The sequence below is a fragment of the Chroicocephalus ridibundus genome, chromosome 4 (genome assembly GCF_963924245.1).
Source record: "Chroicocephalus ridibundus chromosome 4, bChrRid1.1, whole genome shotgun sequence".
NCBI classification, from domain to species: domain Eukaryota; kingdom Metazoa; phylum Chordata; class Aves; order Charadriiformes; family Laridae; genus Chroicocephalus; species Chroicocephalus ridibundus.
In genome coordinates, this window is record NC_086287.1 from 46,384,956 (window position 1) to 46,403,195 (window position 18,240).

Consider the following 18,240-nt stretch of genomic DNA (forward strand, 5'->3'; position numbering starts at 1 on the left):
TTAGACAACCCTAAGCATGAGGTCAGGATGAAAACATGTGGTGGAAATATGTTTGGAAGAGTCAGTGCCGATGTCGGTCATAGTGGGAGGGAGCAGGAGCCAGGAGCTGACAGATTCTCACTCTCTCCTCATGGCTGAGGTGGCCTTAGCCTGAGAAGATTGTCTTGTGACACCAGAGCAGCTTAAGGTGCTCTGTTGGGCCTGGAGATGCAGTGGTCGTTGCCTCCCCCATGCCTGCGCAGGCTGGCTGGTCCCCTTCGGGCACTGCCTCCCCATCCTCCTAGAACTGCGGTGGGGGGACGGGCAGCCAGAAATGGGGCTTGGATCAGGAAATCCAGCACATCCTCGCCATTGCGTTTCTGTCCCTTGGCTGCCCCCTCCCTGACCGCTCACTAGTAATACAGCTTTGGAAACACATCTCGTGCTATTTCTTGGCTTTGGAGCCTAGTTAGAAGGAGAAGGAAGGAGGGTGTGAAAGGGAGGGGGAGATAGCAGGAGCGAATAATGCAAAATGAGACTGTGCTGCGAGCTTTGTATCCCATCTGGAAGCTGTTTTCCCCCAGTACACTTCACACCCGCTCCCTCTGGGCCAGGATGGTAAGGATCACATTTCCCAGTTGACTGGTCCCACTTGCTCAAGCCAGGCTCATCTGTGTGAAAGCTACTTGAGATATCTTAAAGGAGAATCTCAGTAGAGTTGCCGAGTCCTTCATTGTCACAATTAGAAATTCTTGGCCAATTCTTTGAGGAGCAGGAGTTGGCTGATCTCAGCCTGGCTGGAAGGTGTTCTCAAGGAGAGAGTCTAGGCCTTGAAGAGGGTGTAAGAGGCTGAGCCTGCTCTGCTCATGCATCTCTGTTCATCGCACCTTCATTCATGTCCAAGTCCTGTGGACTCTTTCTTGGACCTTCCACCAACATGTGTCTCTGGTCTGCTGAGATCTTCACTGCAATGGCGTCGGCAAAACTCTCCCCAAAGCCCAGCAAAGTCATTACATTTAGTGGCAGCACATGAAGGCCTTTGGCTGTGCTGGCCCCAGTCTAGGTGGGAAGGGAGGACTAGTGGCTGCCCAGCATCTCCTTTGGCATGTTACTTTCCAGCTAGGAGAAAGCCACCATCCATTTGGTCAGGTGATAAACCTGCTTCTGTTTATCACTCAGAAACTCGGAGCACTGACCCTGCCATAGTCTGCCATGATCCACACGGCCCTGAGACACCATACCCTGGGACCTGCAGTTCCCTGGAGCCTTCTATCTCACGTGTGTTAATGAAGAATACGGCTGAAGCCTTCTCTGAGTTTTGCGAGATAGATGCAGTTCCCCCAGCGAGGCTAGGTGGGACAGAATTTGCATATTCTGGGTTAGCAGGCTCCATCTAAACTAATTGACAACAGTTTTGGTGGCATCTATCCAAAATAAGCTCTGGGCTGCTCCTCACTGTGCCCATCACAGTTGGTTCTGGACAAGAGGTCACTTAAGAGGAAGAACTCTTACCATGTGGCTGCATGCATGGCTGTCTTTACTGATCTGAAATCTGTCCTGAAGTTAACAATACCTTTTGTCATCAGGACAGAACAGAGCCAACCAAAGAGACAGCAGTCTTCCTGGGACATAGTGGCTTAGCTTCCTGCTTGTCCTGTAGTCTCCGTTGTGGATATAGCCAGCTACAAAGCCATGTCATTATCTTGGTTTGCTTTTCCCTTCCTTCTTCTGCTTTCCTCTGCCTCTTGCCACTGCCTTTGAGTAAAATAGCAGCCACCAGCTCTGTGACAGCTCTGGGTGCTCTCCCTCTTTGAGGGTGTCTGATCCTTGGTGCCCTCTTTGATAATAACCATAGTTATTCACAATTTCATAGGCTAGCTCCCTTCTCTCCATCTTCTCTGTCTGGAGATGTTGGACTGGTATGTGTATGATTGGCAAGAGCTGAAAGGGGGTTGCTTTGATGAGGAGGCTTTGCCAGTATTTAGTTGTGCTGGAGGATAAGACCTGGGAGCCCATAGAGGGGTACGTGCCCCAACATTTATGGATTCCCAGGGAGGGTGTGAGTTTCATTCTCTGCTTGTAACCCATGTTTTTCCCATACTGTGCAGTAGGTCTCTGTCTCTTGGGAGAGAATGGGCTCTTGGGGGACCTGAACTCCTGCATCTCTGGGAGAACAGTGTTGCCTTCATCCTCACTTCCAAGCAGGGATGTCCTCCAGCAAGCCTGTCTGAAAGAAGAATCAGAAATCTGCAATTACTCCTGCCAGTGTTGGTGCCTGTGTTAAGGCTCTTATACTCAGCCCCTTGCACTCATTACTATTTCTCACCCCTTAGCCACTGCTGGGGAGGTTTTGTGGTGTCAGGATAAAACCAGAGGCACATCTCCACCTCTTCCATCTGGGTAGGTTTGTTCTACAATGGGAATACTGTTGACTGACCAAGAGATCCTTGTTCTAAGCATGGGTGGGATGCCTCTAAAAGATAGTGTGGAACTACTGCATAAATGCATCTTCTTGAGTCTCTTCACTCTCACTTCTGCCTTTGTTAATGCACTGTTGTAAAAGAAATTTGAAGCACGTGGCAGAGTCGCAGACAGTTCTCCCTGCAGCTGTCCATCCAGCTCTGCTTCTCCTCCAGGGTTACATGGTGGTTCTAGTTTTGATAGTTCTGACAGTATATATGATTTGGGTGCCTTATGTTGGATCCTGGCTCTGCTGTGCTGTCGTGGTGTGTTGGCAGCCAGAACTCTGAATCCCTTCACTTTTCTGCGGTTACGTTCTCACCCTTACCGTAAGGCTATCGTGTTCATATCCTGTGTTTGCTTGTGTTGTTTAGAGAAAGCAAGACAAAGAACAGCTGTTACATGAGCAGGCAGTCTCTGGGGTTAATGCTCAGAACTCCAAACTCTTTACCCCTCCATGCTGTAGGATAAGACAAAAACTGGTTTTCCAGTGCTTTTCAGATAAATATCTAACCCAGTTCCATCTGCTGACTCAGCTCCCTCTGAAGAACAGTTATGCTCAGCACAGATGGGAGGTGTTTTCTGTCGCTTGATTCAAGTGCAGAAATGCTTCTAGGCAACTTGGAAATGGCTGGGTAGATTTTACCAAGCTACCCCACCAACTCCACTTCCGGTATGGGAACAAGTGGCGAAAACTTCAGCCCAGACTATCCCAGGCAGGGCCTCAACACTGGGACTTAGCATGACTGTACCTTCTCCGCCTTACCTGCACACGCAGTGTCTGCCCTTCCAGGGGAGCCTCATATGGTGGTGTGTCAGGCTGTTACTCCAGCTAGTGGGAGGACAGGACATGTGGGAAGGAAGCTAAGGGAGAGAAACCTTGTGTCAGGCAGAATGCAGGCAGTAGACACTCCCCCCCACTTCCAACATGCTTTGTGGGCATCTGATTTTTTAAATTGAGTGGCCGAGGGGTGATATTGGAGGGTGAAGGGCACTGGCATGTTGGGAGACTGCTGCAGCTCACTATCTCCCTCCCCCACTTGGTGGGAAGTGTGGGTCTGTTCACCTGGAGCCTACTTCAATCCCCAGCCTCAGCCCAACCTTCTGACAGCCAGCATAATGTTGACAGAGTGATACTGTGTTCAGGTAAAACAAATATACCTTCCTGTAGGAGCAGGAACCTGCAGGCTCCAGTATCCGGGGTCCTCTGACCAACTCCTCCCTCAGTCCTAGTGCTGTAGAAAGAAAGGACTGCATGCACGCCATGCTTCTCTGGGAGCTGGGCTCTTTCCTGAGCTCAGCTCTCACATTGGAATTCGTTGGCATTCATGTCTCCACTCTAGGACCTGCATGCTGTCGCCCAGTCTCTCTCATCCATACCCTCTTCCTCTTGGTATTTCAATATGCTGCTTTCAATGCCTTTCTGCCCACCCAGATGCTTTTCCAGGCAGGGGGAGGGGACCCAGTCTGACTCTGCTGAGCTCTCTCCAGTTCATTTAAGTTACACAGTTCCGTCTGTGTAATATAGTCACTTGAATGTATCTGTCTTTTCTTTCCTCTCCCTGAGCCAGAAGCCTCAATCTGCCAACAAATGGGATAATTTTTCAGCTGGTGTTTGGCAACCATCATTTTTCTCCCTGCCCAACCAATGCTTTGTTGTAGCAAATGGAAAAGTTAGTGATTTGACTTCTGCATAGGAGGATATGCCTCAAAGGAAACAGGTTCCCTGTAGCATCAGGAGCCCAGCTCTGCAGCAGCACTGGCCAAATTTACTGACTGTTACTGGAATGATTAGTGGAATGATTGTTTGTTGTTAACAGCCCATCTGTAGTGTTTAAACTTCATCGGGGAGCTGAATTTCACAGGCATTATCTGGCTAGAGGACAGCCTCATATGGTCCACAGAGGGGCTGTGAAATCCCAGAGGAAATTAAATACAACAGGGGGCCTTCCTGTTATGTTGATCCAACTGATCTTTTTTTCTCTGACAGAAATCAGCAGCTGGATTGGTGTTCTCTGGGGCATCAGAGTGCCTGTTGCTGCTGGCAGAGAACATGAGAAAGTGTCTGTCACCAAGGACAGGTGCCGAAGACCTTGATTTTCTGCCACACTTGCATTTTGTCATCACTGGGATTTCTTGCCGTGTGCTCTTATTCAGCTCGTTGTCACAGTGAGATGATGTTAGGAAGCTGAACATAGGTACCCACAGAGGAAAGGGGAGATGTGAGAATATAGAAGAGCTTCATAAGTGTTTGTGGCATAGATAGACGGAGGAGATGTACAGCACCACAGACCTTTCTATCTTAATTCAAGGTGTTTTTATCAGACTGATGCAGGCAAGCGATAAGAACTGCTTTTTCCCATCCAAAAAGGGCTATTGCTGAGGTTTGGCTCTCAGAGCAGGGTAAGGCTCTCAAATCCCTCTTGGAGTTGACACTAACACTCTCTCCCTCTTTTTCTTGTCTTTGCTCAGCATTTCTCAGAGAACCTGGATCACTTCTCTGACAACATGGAGGATTTCTCCAACGACCTCTTCAGCAGTTTCTTCGATGACCCAGTACTGGCTGAGAAGAACCCGCTGCTGGACATGGACCTGGATCCACCCACTCCAGGCATCCAGGCAGAGCACAGCTACTCCCTCAGTGGAGACTCTGCTCCCCAGAGCCCCCTCGTGCCTGTCAAGACTGAAGATAATGTTAACGGTAAGCATGAGACGTGCACACTGCACGGCTTCGGGCACATCTGTTAGCAGAGGCTCTGGCTGGCTTCCATATATAAGGACACACTGGCTATTCCCTGGGCTTGCGCATGGCAAATCCAGGGAAGAATTTGATCTGCCGTTGTCAAATACAGCCCACATTTTTTCCTTCAGTTTGTGCTCTGACAGTCAGTCACATTGCTCCTTTGCCGGGCTAAGTGTTATTTACGAGGATGATAATTGGTTGTGGTTCCATGTGCTGCCAGCTTCTGGCAAGTAATAGGCAATGTCTGTTTAGGACCCTGCAAACCTGGGTGTGGGTGCCCTAGATCCAGGTCTGTTTTGGCATCAGGCAGCAGGGTTTTGGCTTGAATATAGGAAGCATGAGGCTCTGGCTGCAACCAGTGCTGGTACATGTGGAAAGCTAAGTGGCTTCTTTACCAGCAGATCTTTTAGCAGCAGACAGAGAGGAACAGTCATTTCAAAACCTATTTTTAAAACAATTCATTTCGGGATAATTTATGATGGCTGGATATTTTTAGAGCCATCCTTGCAGAGAGTCCTGTAATTTGTGGGACTGTGTGGGTGTCCCAACAGCTGATGGACACCAGGCCGCCTGAAAAAGCAGTGGCACAGGCTCAGTATACACAGAAGAAAGCTGTTCCTTTGAGCAAGAGTGAGTCCTGGGACAGAGGCTTCCCTCTCATGGCCAGGAATGATCCCAACTCTCTGGTACAGACACCACGGCAGGAGGAGAGGAGCTGGCCTCCGCTGCCTCTTTAGTCCCTGCAAAGGGCACAGCCATCAGTGCCACGTTCCTTAGGGGCCACTCAGAGAGATGCTGGGAGACAGGCTCATGGCAGGCCAAGCAAGCTGTGCCTTAGTACCAAAAAAGCTTTCCATTTACATTTATTTTTCCTTAGCTTTTAACCCCAGTACAGTCTTGGAGGGCACTCAGCCCAAACCGGCAACTGGGCGACTAACTAAAAACAAACCAGCATGAGCGCATAGACAAACCTTTATTTTGCCCCTGCAAATGAATATGAGATGAGGCACGGGAATGAAAGAAGCAAAAAGCTTCAGTTTGTAGAAAGCAGTGAAATGAAGTCTGCCTGCATGAAGCTACCGCAGGGGCTCCTCTCTGAGACACTTGTCACCACTTCTGCTCCTCTCCTCTGTGTCTGGACATGCCCCTGCTTCAGCTGCAGCATCTCCAAGACAAGACCTCCTCCTGAATGGAGAGCAACACTGATCCTTGGGCAGAGGCCAGCACAGGGTGTACAGCGCATGACCCAGATCAGCTCTATACAGGGGGTAAGGCCTAGTATTAATGTGACAGGTATAGGGGTATCTATGCACCCACTGCTGCAGTGGGATAATTCAACCCATCTTTCCAGGGATATCTTGGCTTGTAATTGGATGTGAGTCATATTCTAGTTTAGCCCTGAGTCAGGTCCAGTATTTGTAACACTGTGCAGTCCTTTTGGCACAGTTCCATCCAGTCTCAGTCCTTTTAGACATTCACTTCAAATTAATTACCCGGGAATGGCTTTTCTTTAACATTAAGCAAGCTCTGCTTGGTCTGCAGAGCTCCTCAGGAATGCCTGGGTACTGTCTGGGCTTGAAGCTGGCTGAGGCTTGCTATTTATCAGCTTTCTCACAGCTTTTCTACAGATCTCCAAAACACTTCAAAATCCTGCCCCTTCCCACATGGATCCCACTAATATGGGTCAGCTAGGGCAAGCCACTGGGTGCATTGTGACCCTGCTTATCAGTAGAGTCTGCTTTCCAGATGGTTTGCGCATATGGACTGGCTGCTTCAGTTCTCAGTACTAGCCCTCAGTTCTGCAGGGCGTGATTTGATGCCAGGAGCAGGGGGAGCCAGGGTTGTGCAGAACAGCGGGTGCTGGACCGGCCTCAGGCTAGTGCCCGCACTCCTGTACAGGTACTGCTTCCTCACTGCTCTTTGCCTCACCTCCTCAACCAACGGTAGCTCTGGATATCTCTCAGCTGTACTTTTTCCCGTTATGTACAGAGTATCTAGAGCAAAGGATAAGCCTCACCCAGCAACATACGTGAAATCTGTAATGGTTACAGACTGGCCATACCTCTGAAACATCCTCTCAGGCAGCAGAACATAGAGGTGTCCACACAAAATGCCTTCTCCTCAGTCCCTCATTGACCCTCTCATGGCTTATGTGTTTCTGATTCTGTAACCCAATCGCTCCCCTGATAGATCTCCGAGGGTGGGAAAGAAAGCAGGGTCAGAATGTAGACAGGAAATGGGAGGACAGCACATACTTATTTGGGTGTCTGCTCCTTAGACTGTCTGGACTGACAGCATGGGGGCTGCTCTCTTGCCGAGTCGAGTGTGAACAGGGAGAGCCCTTGGTGGTCTGCTCTCCTTGCCTGGTAACTTGCTTCAGCAGTAGTCCTCCCAGACAGAGATGCCCCACCCCTCTGAGAAAGAGAGAAATGCAGAGCTTTGCGATAGAAAAGGAAGATGGGGCTTAAAATCACAGTCAGGGAACTTCAGATTAGCCAGTAGGTAAAACCTTCCTGTAGTGGGCATAATGAAACTGCAGAAGAGATTTAATGGGGGAAGCTGTGGACTCTTCGTCCCTTTTCAGAGGGGTAAGATGAAGTCAGACAACCATCTGTCAGGACTGACGCCGGTTTAGTTGAACTTGCCTAGAGCAGTGGGATAGACTGGAAGACCTCTCAAGGTTCCTCATCTCTGTGACAGCCTGTGATCAGGCAGAAGAATTCAGTCCAAGTCTTCTGGCTGCAAACGCTTGTGGCTGTGTAACACCTTGCCTCCTTCCGACAGACAGGGCTTGTCTGCATACCAGGGGTAACTGGGACTTCACTACCAACTGCAGGTTTGGTGTCCTTCACAGGACAGAAAAAACGCAATTCAGTCTGTGTCTGCTCAGCAGCCTCTCTGTTGTCACGGTTGTGCCGTGCACCCCTGCCTGAGACGCTGCCTGACAACATTGGTGCTGCTGCATTGTGGGAAGCTCTAGGAAGTGATCCAGCAGCACTGAGAGCAGCACTCAGCTGATATACACACAGAGCAGCCACAGGAACTCATGTCTGTGCCTGAAGATTTCCAGTCGCACAGGGAGCTGGAAGGAATGAGCCTCAGCTAGAGAGACCTGTCTAGTCAGCAAATTAAGAGGTGCGAGACCAAAGACAGGAAGGCAACATGTTCCACTGGCAAGGGCAACACTGTGTTAACTGATACAATTCTTGCCCAATCTTTAACACCATTGTGTCCATGCAAAAGCCAGACAGAGTCAAGATTCTGCCCTGTCCTCTCCTGAGGGCAACAGAGCCTGAGCTGGGCAAAGATGTTAATCTAAGTTTAGTTCAGATGGCAGTTCCCACATGAACAGCTGCTTGCTTGTACTGTTCTTTGTGCAGGCCTTTCTGGAGCCAAGAAGGACCTTTCTCCCTCTTTTCTCTTGCCAGGACACCTTCTAGACTGAGACATGCACTGCAGAGCTGCTTTGGGCAGCAGACAGCTAGGCAACACCCCTGGGTCTGTGAGTGCTGTATGCAGAGAGCAGTGCAGAGGGATCAGAGAACGAGCCTGACTGTGGCCTCATGTTGAGCCAACTGGGATGCTACCTGGTGACACACTTAGCAATAGTCTGTCCTGTGTCAAGACAAATGCATTTCTGGTTTTCAGATAAAAAGGGGAAGGGATGAGGATTAGGATGCAGGCTCCAGGCCAGCTAGGAGTAGCTTTTTGGCAGGCTGAAGTGTTTGAAGAGCAACGAGGGGACCAAAACTTGAGAGCAGAGCCCAGGCAGCTCTCCTGCCTAGCAGGTTTTTTCCCCCATCTGAGCTGCAGCTTATCCACCACGGCCTGAATCCCAGCTTCTGGAAACTCTGCTTCCAGTGACAAACCAGGCTCATGCCGCAGATGTGTATGGGACAGAGCAGGCAGGGGTCGAGGGCAGTATCCCCACACAGCTCCATGCAGTTCTCTTCAGACACTTCCTTTCCCTCGCTGCTGCTTTGATCCCTGCCAGCAATGGCAGTGGGGCATGGCTGTAGGCAGCAGTCCTCCTGAGCAGTGCGGGGTGGAGGAGGGAGCCTCAGAGGTGAGACTGAGGGGAGCAGCTGTGTGAGCAGCATTACAAGCAGGTGCTACACTGGACTTCCTTCCACAGAAACGGACCTTCCTCCTCTCCCGTCATGCAACAAAGCTCTGGTACTTGGCACAACATTGGCGGGAGGACAAAGCAGCACATACAGCCGCTTGTCAGCCTTTCACTGTCACCGTGTTTGCCCTCTCACCAGCTCTAGCACAGAGATGGTGCTATTCTTGGTAACACACCTGGCAGCTCTGTGATGCTGGCCGTGCTGCCGAAGGAGCAACAGCCCGGCATCTTCCTCTCACTGAGCTCTAAATATAAATAAGCTCCAGAGGACAAGACTGAGACATCACTGGGGGAAGAAACCCTGCAGCTGTCCTCCAGCACTCGGGCTGCACAGTCGGAGCAGAGCAGAGGCACAATCCCTCTAGCTCTGTCCTGTCTGCTCCCTGCACGCTGGGGGTTCATTCCCTTTTGTACTATGTGTTGTGGGCCTGCACATGCTTGTGTGGTGGCAGTGCTAAACTTGGAAAGGCAGCCTCCCCAGACGGGGGGAAGCTGTCTACATGGATTATTTTTTTTCTTGTCCTGTTCTTGCTGGAGTTTGACTCTCATGTTGTGCGTATTTCAGAGCTGGAGAATGGAGTGTGGTCACTGGGGCCCAAGCTCTGCTCCATCATGGTGAAACAGGAACAGAACCTGGCTGTAGACCTGCCTGAGTCCCAGCTAGCTGCCAGCTCCATACCAGTGCTGAACCTCAACTCTCTGCAGAGACTGCCAGTCCCCGAGGAGGTGAGCCCATCTAAGATCCATCGGGAGCCTGGGCTCTCACACAGCGGCAACCCTGGTGATGCGGACCCAGCCATGTGACTGCAGGGTTCTGCTAGGTGATTTAGCTGCTGGACAGACAGAGGAAGGTGATACAAAGTCCAAATATTGCATTATTTGTCATTCCCCTCTTGAAACGGCAGTCAGAGCAGCAGCACACCTGATGCTAGCTAGAACTGTGTTCTTGATTCACACACTGAAGCTACAAGACACGTTATCCTTCCAGAGAAAACAATGGAAGGGGGGTTTTCTCCAGCACAGGAGGTTTTACAGTCTTGGTTAAATACAAGTGTGTTTCCTTGGCACAAAATCCAAAGGATTTTAAACTTGCATGTGCTGGAGGCCAGTCCCCCACCAGTCTGCCAGTATTTCTATAGCCACTCTTGGCTAATTTTCTTTTTTTGGACAACAGTGTCAATTGATGTGATAGCAGTGACCCCACTATTCCTGAGTATAGACCCCTGCTCTGCCACTGTCTTTTTCATGGCCTTGGGCTTATCATATGGCCTCTCACTTTTCTCAGCTGCTTACTGGAAATGGGGGTCCCACTCCAGGTCCTGCTGGCATTTTTCTATGAAGCAGCAGGAATTATTATTTCCAGGAAACAAGGGGCCACAGCTTTTGGTCATGTCTAAGTTCTTAAGAAGTCTGTTTGTTCTGAAGGAGGCTCACTTATGCCACTGGTATGTGGGTGTAAGCTGGGGGCTCAGTTCAACTGGCTTCAAGTCCAGCCATGTTGGATGGGAAGGTCTGACCAGCCTCACGCAGGCCTTGGCTATAGTAGATAACAGTAGAGCATCTCTGGGGTTCGCTTCCTTTTTCCACTCCTGCTGAGCATCTTCCCATTTAAACGACCATCCAAAAGAAATGGGTACTTCCAGCCAAAACTGCACAAACTTCCTCCATTATTTACACAGCTTGAACTCGCTGTGCCCTCGAAGCTCTGCTGTGTGTGCTCAGCAGCCGTACCATGGTGCTCTCTCAGCTGTGTTTACAGTCTGGAGGAGTTTGCAATGTGTCTGTTTAGTGTAAAAACTCCCCCAGCCTATGGTGGGATGGGGGCTCGTGAGCCAGGGAACTGAGGGGCAGCATAGCCCAGATGGGAATAAATCTACTCTTTATTTAACTCTCAGTCCCCTCCAATTGGAAACAGCTGCCCAACAGCCATGGTGAAAATCATGTTAGCAGTACAGGAGAGTTGTTCTGTTTCTGTTTCTGTACAACCTCTATACTCCCATTTCTAATGAAGGCAGATCAAAGAGGGATTTCCCATGGTAATGCAGAGGTTGGCTTAAATGGCACTGTCTGGGTCTAGCAGGGGAAGAATTGCCGAAGATAAAAGTCATCTGCCTTTTGGAGGTACTCAGTGCACTGCTTGGCAGCATATCCATCTGCCACTGCCTCTTCCTCTGCAAACATGTGTTTGCACTCTGTGTGCCCAGCAACATGGACTTCAGGGGGCTTATGTTTGGACTCCTGTTTTTTGTTATGGGTGGTGAGAGGGTGCTTTGGGGCAGAGCTGTGAGATGGGGCAGTACGGAGAGCAGGGGAGCAGTGGCTATCAGGAGAACTTAGTGGGAGCCCTCTGGGGCAAGAGCTCTTTCTGCTTTTTTTCCACAGACTCCCATAGAAATGACTCCAGCACCTGTGATCAAAGCTGAACCTAAAGAGATCAACCAGTTTCTAAATGTACCTGCAGGTAAGAAGATAGTATTTGCTGGTCAACTTACATCCCTGTATATTACTCAGATAGATAGAGATCATTACTATATGGGGAGGAAAGACAACACCTGAGAGCAGAGCCATGCATACAAGGTAGCACTGGGGCACAGACCATTAGAGGAGTGAGCGCTGCACTGTTCCAACTCAGATCAGCGTCTGGACCAACAGCCACGCACAGAATTGTTCAGACAGGGAGTCCCAGGCAAAACAGGCTACTTCAGAGTTGGAAATATGCAAGAGTGCCTTTAAAATCCTCAGAGGGACTGGAGTGTTATCCAAAAACAACCATCTGAAAGTCAGGAAATTCAGGATCCAGTTTAATTTGAAAGAAACCCAAGCATCTGAAAATCTGCCGATGCACAAATGAAAGCACTATAGGAACTCCCACTGCCCCAGAGAGACATTCCTTATGCATATTCCCACCTCCGTTAAGGCCCCCAGGGCTCTCCAGTACAAAGTGGGGACAGTTTTCAAGCGCTTGGCAACTGAGTGACCGGAGCCCCTTTGGATCAAGTGTGCTGGCAAGTGTGTGAGCCCTGTGGTGCTTTTGGAAGAGCTCATCTCTTACAGAGTTTCCTGTACTTGTGAACAGGGTATGGAGCAAAACATCACGGGCTTTGTACTCTGTTTTGGTTGACACCGGAGTACCTTACTGCTTTGTAAATACCTTTGGTGTCTTGGCAAAGCCCCTGCGAGCTCTCTGAATCCTGCAGTTCCTAGTTTAGCACGTTTGAGGTCAGCCTCAACTCTCTCTTGGGCAGTGCTCAGTCCAGCCTTGTTCTCAGACCCACCCTGTCTTGTGAGACTCATCACCCTCTCCTTTCAATCCTGTGTTATGTCAGTGCCTATTCCTGTTGCTACTGAGAGCCCTATGCCTGTACCAACAGGCTGCATGAGAGCCATTGACTTGATCTCCTTATTTCTTAGTAGATGACCTGGTGCAGATGCCTCCAACTCCACCCAGCAGCCATGGCAGTGACAGCGACGGATCTCAGAGCCCCCGGTCTCTGCCTCCCTCCAGCCCAGCCCGACCTGCTGCTCGCTCTTCTACTGCCATCTCTTCCTCACCTCTCCTCACAGCACCACACGTAAGGGGGCAGCAGGACATCACTGGGACACAGGGCTCCTTGGTACTCAGAGGGGTTTGGAGGCTTTCTGAGGCTCATGTTGGGGATCCTGCCCTTGTTAAGGGCTCCAAGCTGAAAAGCTCTGGCAAAGCAATGTGATGTCCTAGCACAGCAGTGTGGGGACAGGATGGTGCTCACAGGAATGAGGAGAGGCACAATGAGTCTTGACCAATGCCTGCCAACAGCTACTGTGTTTTAGCAAGTGCTGTCTTTCACCCCATACTTTGGGAAGTGGCCTGTGCACTGGAGGACTTTCTGAGGATGTTAATGGAAGAGAAAGGAATATCTGGGAATTCCCATAACTAGACTGTGCTCCATCGGCCAAAAGTTCTTTGGCGGGGTCCTGCAGTGCAAGTGTGTAACCAGCCTCACCATGAAGGAGTAGATGCCCTCCCAAGTAAAAGAGGAAGGCAGCTGCTGAGCTGTGCCCCCAGGATCAGTTTGAGAGCAGGAAAGAGCACTGCCCTGCACCTATTTGTACTAAGCCCCTAGCTGCTCTGCAAGGCTTTAAGGGGGATTACTGGGATAGAACTCCTTGCTGATGCTGACGTCTGCTCTCTGCGTGTTTCAGAAGTTACAAGGGACCTCTGGCCCGCTGCTCTTGACTGAAGAGGAGAAACGCACCTTGATTGCTGAGGGCTACCCCATTCCTACCAAGCTGCCCCTCACCAAAGCAGAGGAGAAAGCACTGAAGAGGGTCAGGAGGAAAATCAAGAACAAGGTGACTGCCAAAAATATAACCATGCAGTTCCCGTGATTCCAGAGCATCCTCAGCTGATCAGTGCTATAGTTACCCTCGCCTCCTCAGCTGCAGTGCAGCTTAGAAATGGTGGGATCCTGCCTTTGGTACACTGGTACGAGCCTCCCAGCCCACAGAAATGGTGCCATGGGGCATCTCTGCATGCGTGCTGTACATGCAGCCCTATCTGGGAAGTGTGACTTCCAGCCCAGATCCTGGGAGCGTGTGGCCTGGGATGGGGCCCACAAGCTAAGGCATCATGGATCAGACAAACCGGCCTGGTCAGGCCTTGCTTGTGGGGGCAGAGCCATTGCATAGTCCAGGAAGGGTGATCCACAGAGCTCATTATCCAGGCAGAGGCTGTGAGACTTTAGACTCTGATTAGAAAGCATCCCATAAGAGAAATGATGAGACCCTGAATTAGTCAACCAGTGACTCAGAAGTGGTCTGGGGCAGAATCTGCCCAGATGGCCACAGCACGTACCCATGTGAGTCAGAGGACTTCAAAGCAACCCTAAAGATGCTCTCAGCAGCGAGGGGGTCAGGCATACCGCAACAAATGGCTGTGGCCTACAGGCCAAAGAAGGCTGCATACCTGCTGCATCCATCCCTCCAAATTTTGGCCCGGAGATTGGTGGGAATGGCAGACTGGAAAGCAACTTCCCCATTTATCTTTAGGGTGCTGTGTGTGCAGGGAGCAGACAACATGAGGGAGCCACAAAGAAATGTCTAGAGGCTTATGATACTGACTGCTCTCTGATGGCTGCCCTCCTCACAGATCTCTGCTCAAGAGAGTCGCAGGAAGAAGAAAGAATATGTGGAGTGTCTAGAGAAAAAGTAAGTTTCTTCTTTTCAGTTTTACCTTTGAAAAAGGAGCCCTATCCATGCACAGCCCCCCTTTCTAGTGTTTTTGTCTCTGAATTGCTCAGAGTACAATTCCTTGCAAGCCTGGCTGCACAGAAGTTTGGTTTGGGACCCTGCCCCTACTCCCCTCCCTCCTAGAAATCCTCTTGCAGGATAAAGATTGCTCTAGAAACCTTGTATTTCCAACTGCTTAGTTTGGCTGGTCCCCTACAGAACACAGGCCATTTTGGCTGACAACAAGGTGGGATTTTGGGTAAGAGTCATGTTTCCCCACTAGAAGTTGCTCCTACTTTGTCTGACCCATAAGCAGCAGGCCCTCTGAGGACACTGGCCACAGCTTTTCCCCCTCTATTCCCATAAGGGTGGACACACAAGCATTTGATAGCAAGAAAAACCTTTAAGTATGGTTATTCCCCACACCCCCTCCCCTTCCACTGTTCCCTGCATGAGCTTTGTTTTTCTCCTTGCAATCCTGAGGTCCTGCATGTATGGCTGGCGTAACCCTAAGGTGACATCACATGACACTGACGGGGTAAAAAATAACTCTTGAGGGCCTGATCCTGTGATCCCCTCTGTACTAGCAGCACCTGATGGGCATTCCCAGGCAAAGAAGAATGCTGGGATCCAGGTGCAAATTCACATTTCTGTTTAAATACCATCCTCTTCCCTGTTATTAATACCACCTGAGATCCGCAAAATGGAAAAAAACAACCCCCAAACCCAACCTTAATTAGCTTTTCTCCCTGATGCTATTTGTTTGTATTCTCTAAGTGCGTAGAAATGCTGAATGAAAACAGATGACTCCCAGCACCTTCAAGTTCTTATGCCCTTCCATAAGCAGCTTGACATGCATGCATGTGTCCAGGCATCAGAGCACATCACCTCCAGCTAATGTCCCACATTAACACCCAGATCCTTCAAGCTGGGGCTGGGGAGTTGGCTGACCTCGCTCAAGTGACAGGTCCAGGGTTTTCTGTGGTAGGGCCTCTTCCCCAGACGTGGCTGTGGTGCCTGTACATACTCAGCGGTTTGTTACGCTAGTGCATTGCTGTGACAGATGGCTTTCAAACAATGCCAGGTTTAAATGTGAACCAAAAGCAGCATTCAGTGAATTTTTTTAATGCAACAAGTCTTCGGTCAACTTGGCTTTCTGTAAGAGCTGTTTTTCAAAAAATTGTACTTGGGCCCTTCACCATTCAGTTTGACACCTTTGCTGCAAGCCCAGTTTTTACACGGAACGCCTGGTTCGGAGGCTGTGCTGGAAACCTCCAGCAGTCTCAGCCTGTGTCCCTGGCCTGCCTTCCTTTGAGCCTGCAGACATTCCCCTTCCTTCGTCCCAGCTGCAGCCCAACCACTTTCCCTTCCGAAGCAGTGGGAGGGAGCCCGCAGGTTCTCTGCTGCCCTCAAGTGCCCGCAGCCGGAGCTGGCCCAGCATTTTTGCAGAACTGCCTGGTTTTCATATGCGAGGCACACAGCCAGGGCAGGTTCTCAGTCTGAGCAGCAGAGGTTTGAATTTGTCCTCCTGTTCCTTTTCCATGCACCTTAGGGAGGTTTGGAAGTGATGGAAATGCCTGCGTAACTTTGGGTCTGTTCTCACTTGACCTGTCTGTAACTGGGTGCTATTGGCTCCCCCAGCCTTCGGGAAAGCCTGAACTGGGAAATGTCGCACAGAACTGTCCACCTGCAGTCTCACCCCTGGTCTGTCAGGGCTGGCTTCAGCCAGACGAGTCAGGGACATCTGGCTCCAGGACCTTATCTGCAGGTGATGGATGGGGCCACTGAGCCTCCACACCCAAAGAGAGGCAAGGACTACATTTGCTTTATCTGTCGGGCCTTTGTAATTAACTGGCTGTGGGTTTTATTCCCGCAGGGTTGAGACATACACAACAGAAAACAATGAACTCTGGAAAAAAGTGGAGACCTTAGAAAATGCAAACAGGTAAGAGGGGCTAGACCTGACCCTCTGTAGGTGGTGGGGGTGGGTGGGCAGGAAGGGATGCCAGGGGAGCACTGAGGCAGGGGGGTGAGAAAAGAAAGACAGGTTCCCTCACCTCCTGGCGGGCCAGGCGCTGCTCGGCCCGTGGCAGCAGCGAGGCAGCTGGGTTTGGTTAGCAAGCCTGGAATGTTTGTGTTGGGACGTCCAGGCCGTGGCGCAGCGAGGGGAGGGAAGGAAGGCGTTTCTCACATCTCATCCTCCTTCTCCCTGCAGCCCTTTGGGCTCATGCTGCCCTCTCTATAGTCCTGCAGGCTGTCTGCAAGGCAGCTGCACGGAGGGCGGCCCCTCACACCAGCCTCTCAGACCCACTGTTTCTGCTCTTGGGCTCTTTGGAGGAATACAAGTCTCTGGGCATAATATGGCTCTTTCAGGTTTCTCTTAAGAGACCTGAACAGACCTGGTGAATACAGGGAAAGCCCATTCCTCTAATAAAGGTAGCCACCAGCTGCCACCAAATCCAGGGCAACTCCCTGCACATGTGGTACCCCAGCCCAGGCCTTGCCTCTTCCCCTTGCAAAGCAATCCTGAAGGATCTCCCTCCCATCTGCTGCTGCTCATATGAAAGAAGCAAGCTGCTCCCACAGCCCTGAAGCAGGCCCCTGGCTCCCTCGCCCAAGAATCTGGTGAGCGTTTGTGCTCCTAATATGCAGAGCTGGTTGACTGATCTCCCGGGGAATTTGCTTCCTTGGAAGCAAATAATGAAGACTCCCACCCCTGCTGTGGGGATGGGCAGCAGGAGCTGGATCAGGGCCCAGCTCTGCTCCCTCTTACCAGATGCAGTAGGTGTAAGCAAGGGCAGGGTCAGCTGCAGGGCTGATGAGGGGGAAGCTCATTTCTATAGCTCCATTTCTATCACCCCCAGCTCAAATTGAAGGGGAGAACTGCAGGCAGAGAGGCAGTCCCCCCACCCACCACTCTGCTGCCACTATAGCTCATGGAGTACTTGAGGCTCTGTCGCACTCCTTCCTTCCATCCATGACATCAGTGCTGTGGCCCCAGCTTCCAGGCCAGCCACTGGTTCTGGGACCAGGGACTGTCAGGCATGGTCTGGCTGAGGTGTGTGAGTGGCCAGATCCTCCCATCTGCTGGTGACACGGCTGCCCAGCTGCGCTCATCCACTGGGCACAGCCCGGTGCCTGGCCTCTCTGGGAACGCAGGCAGCCCCTGCTGCTGAAAAAGCACAAACCCCACCCTGCAAAATCAGGAGACTGGCCTAAAAGCCAGGAGATATTTTTTTCCAAAATACAAGTTGTGTTCTTTCTAATTCAGTTTGATTTTTGAGCACTGCCAGTGGGACGCTCTGTGCTTCTCTCCACATGTACAATGTGCAGAAGAGGATTTGGAAAGAGATAGAGCTGGGATTCTCCTGCAATCTCCTGGCTCCAGGACCTGGCATTTTATAAAAGCTCAAACATATTTGTGTAAAGCAGTCAGTACTCCCAGGGGGAAACACTTGGTAGTCTGCATTTCAGTAATTTGCAGCCCTTGGGAACTGTGTTCTGTAGTTTCCGTCGTCCCAGATTTCTTCACCAGCCCAGTGAACGATTCAGTGGCTTTTGGTAACACACCTACCACTGTTCTGTGTTTATGTGTGCCGATACCCATGTTCAGTTAAATGGGGCAGAGAGACCTGAGCACGTGTTCTGGCTGGGGCAGCCAGAGAATGAATTAATTGCTGAACTCAAGATTTGGCTTTGCCCACATCCCTCTGCAGAGTTTGCC

At 50.6% G+C, this 18,240-nt stretch overlaps 1 protein-coding gene across 3 annotated transcripts in view; it reads left to right on the top strand.

Annotated features, from left to right (window-relative positions):
* Positions 1–18,240, top strand: part of CREB3L1 (cAMP responsive element binding protein 3 like 1) — a 51,757-nt gene that overhangs the window by 19,864 nt on the left and 13,653 nt on the right. For 2 of the 3 annotated variants that reach the window (XM_063331869.1, XM_063331871.1), the window contains exons 2-8: positions 4,912–5,140; positions 9,874–10,034; positions 11,691–11,769; positions 12,720–12,880; positions 13,491–13,640; positions 14,437–14,495; positions 16,393–16,461. In XM_063331869.1, coding sequence (XP_063187939.1) covers positions 4,912–5,140; positions 9,874–10,034; positions 11,691–11,769; positions 12,720–12,880; positions 13,491–13,640; positions 14,437–14,495; positions 16,393–16,461 — 908 coding nt within the window. The remainder of the gene's footprint in view (positions 1–4,911; positions 5,141–9,873; positions 10,035–11,690; positions 11,770–12,719; positions 12,881–13,490; positions 13,641–14,436; positions 14,496–16,392; positions 16,462–18,240) is intronic. The other variant, XM_063331870.1, reaches the window with a different exon arrangement.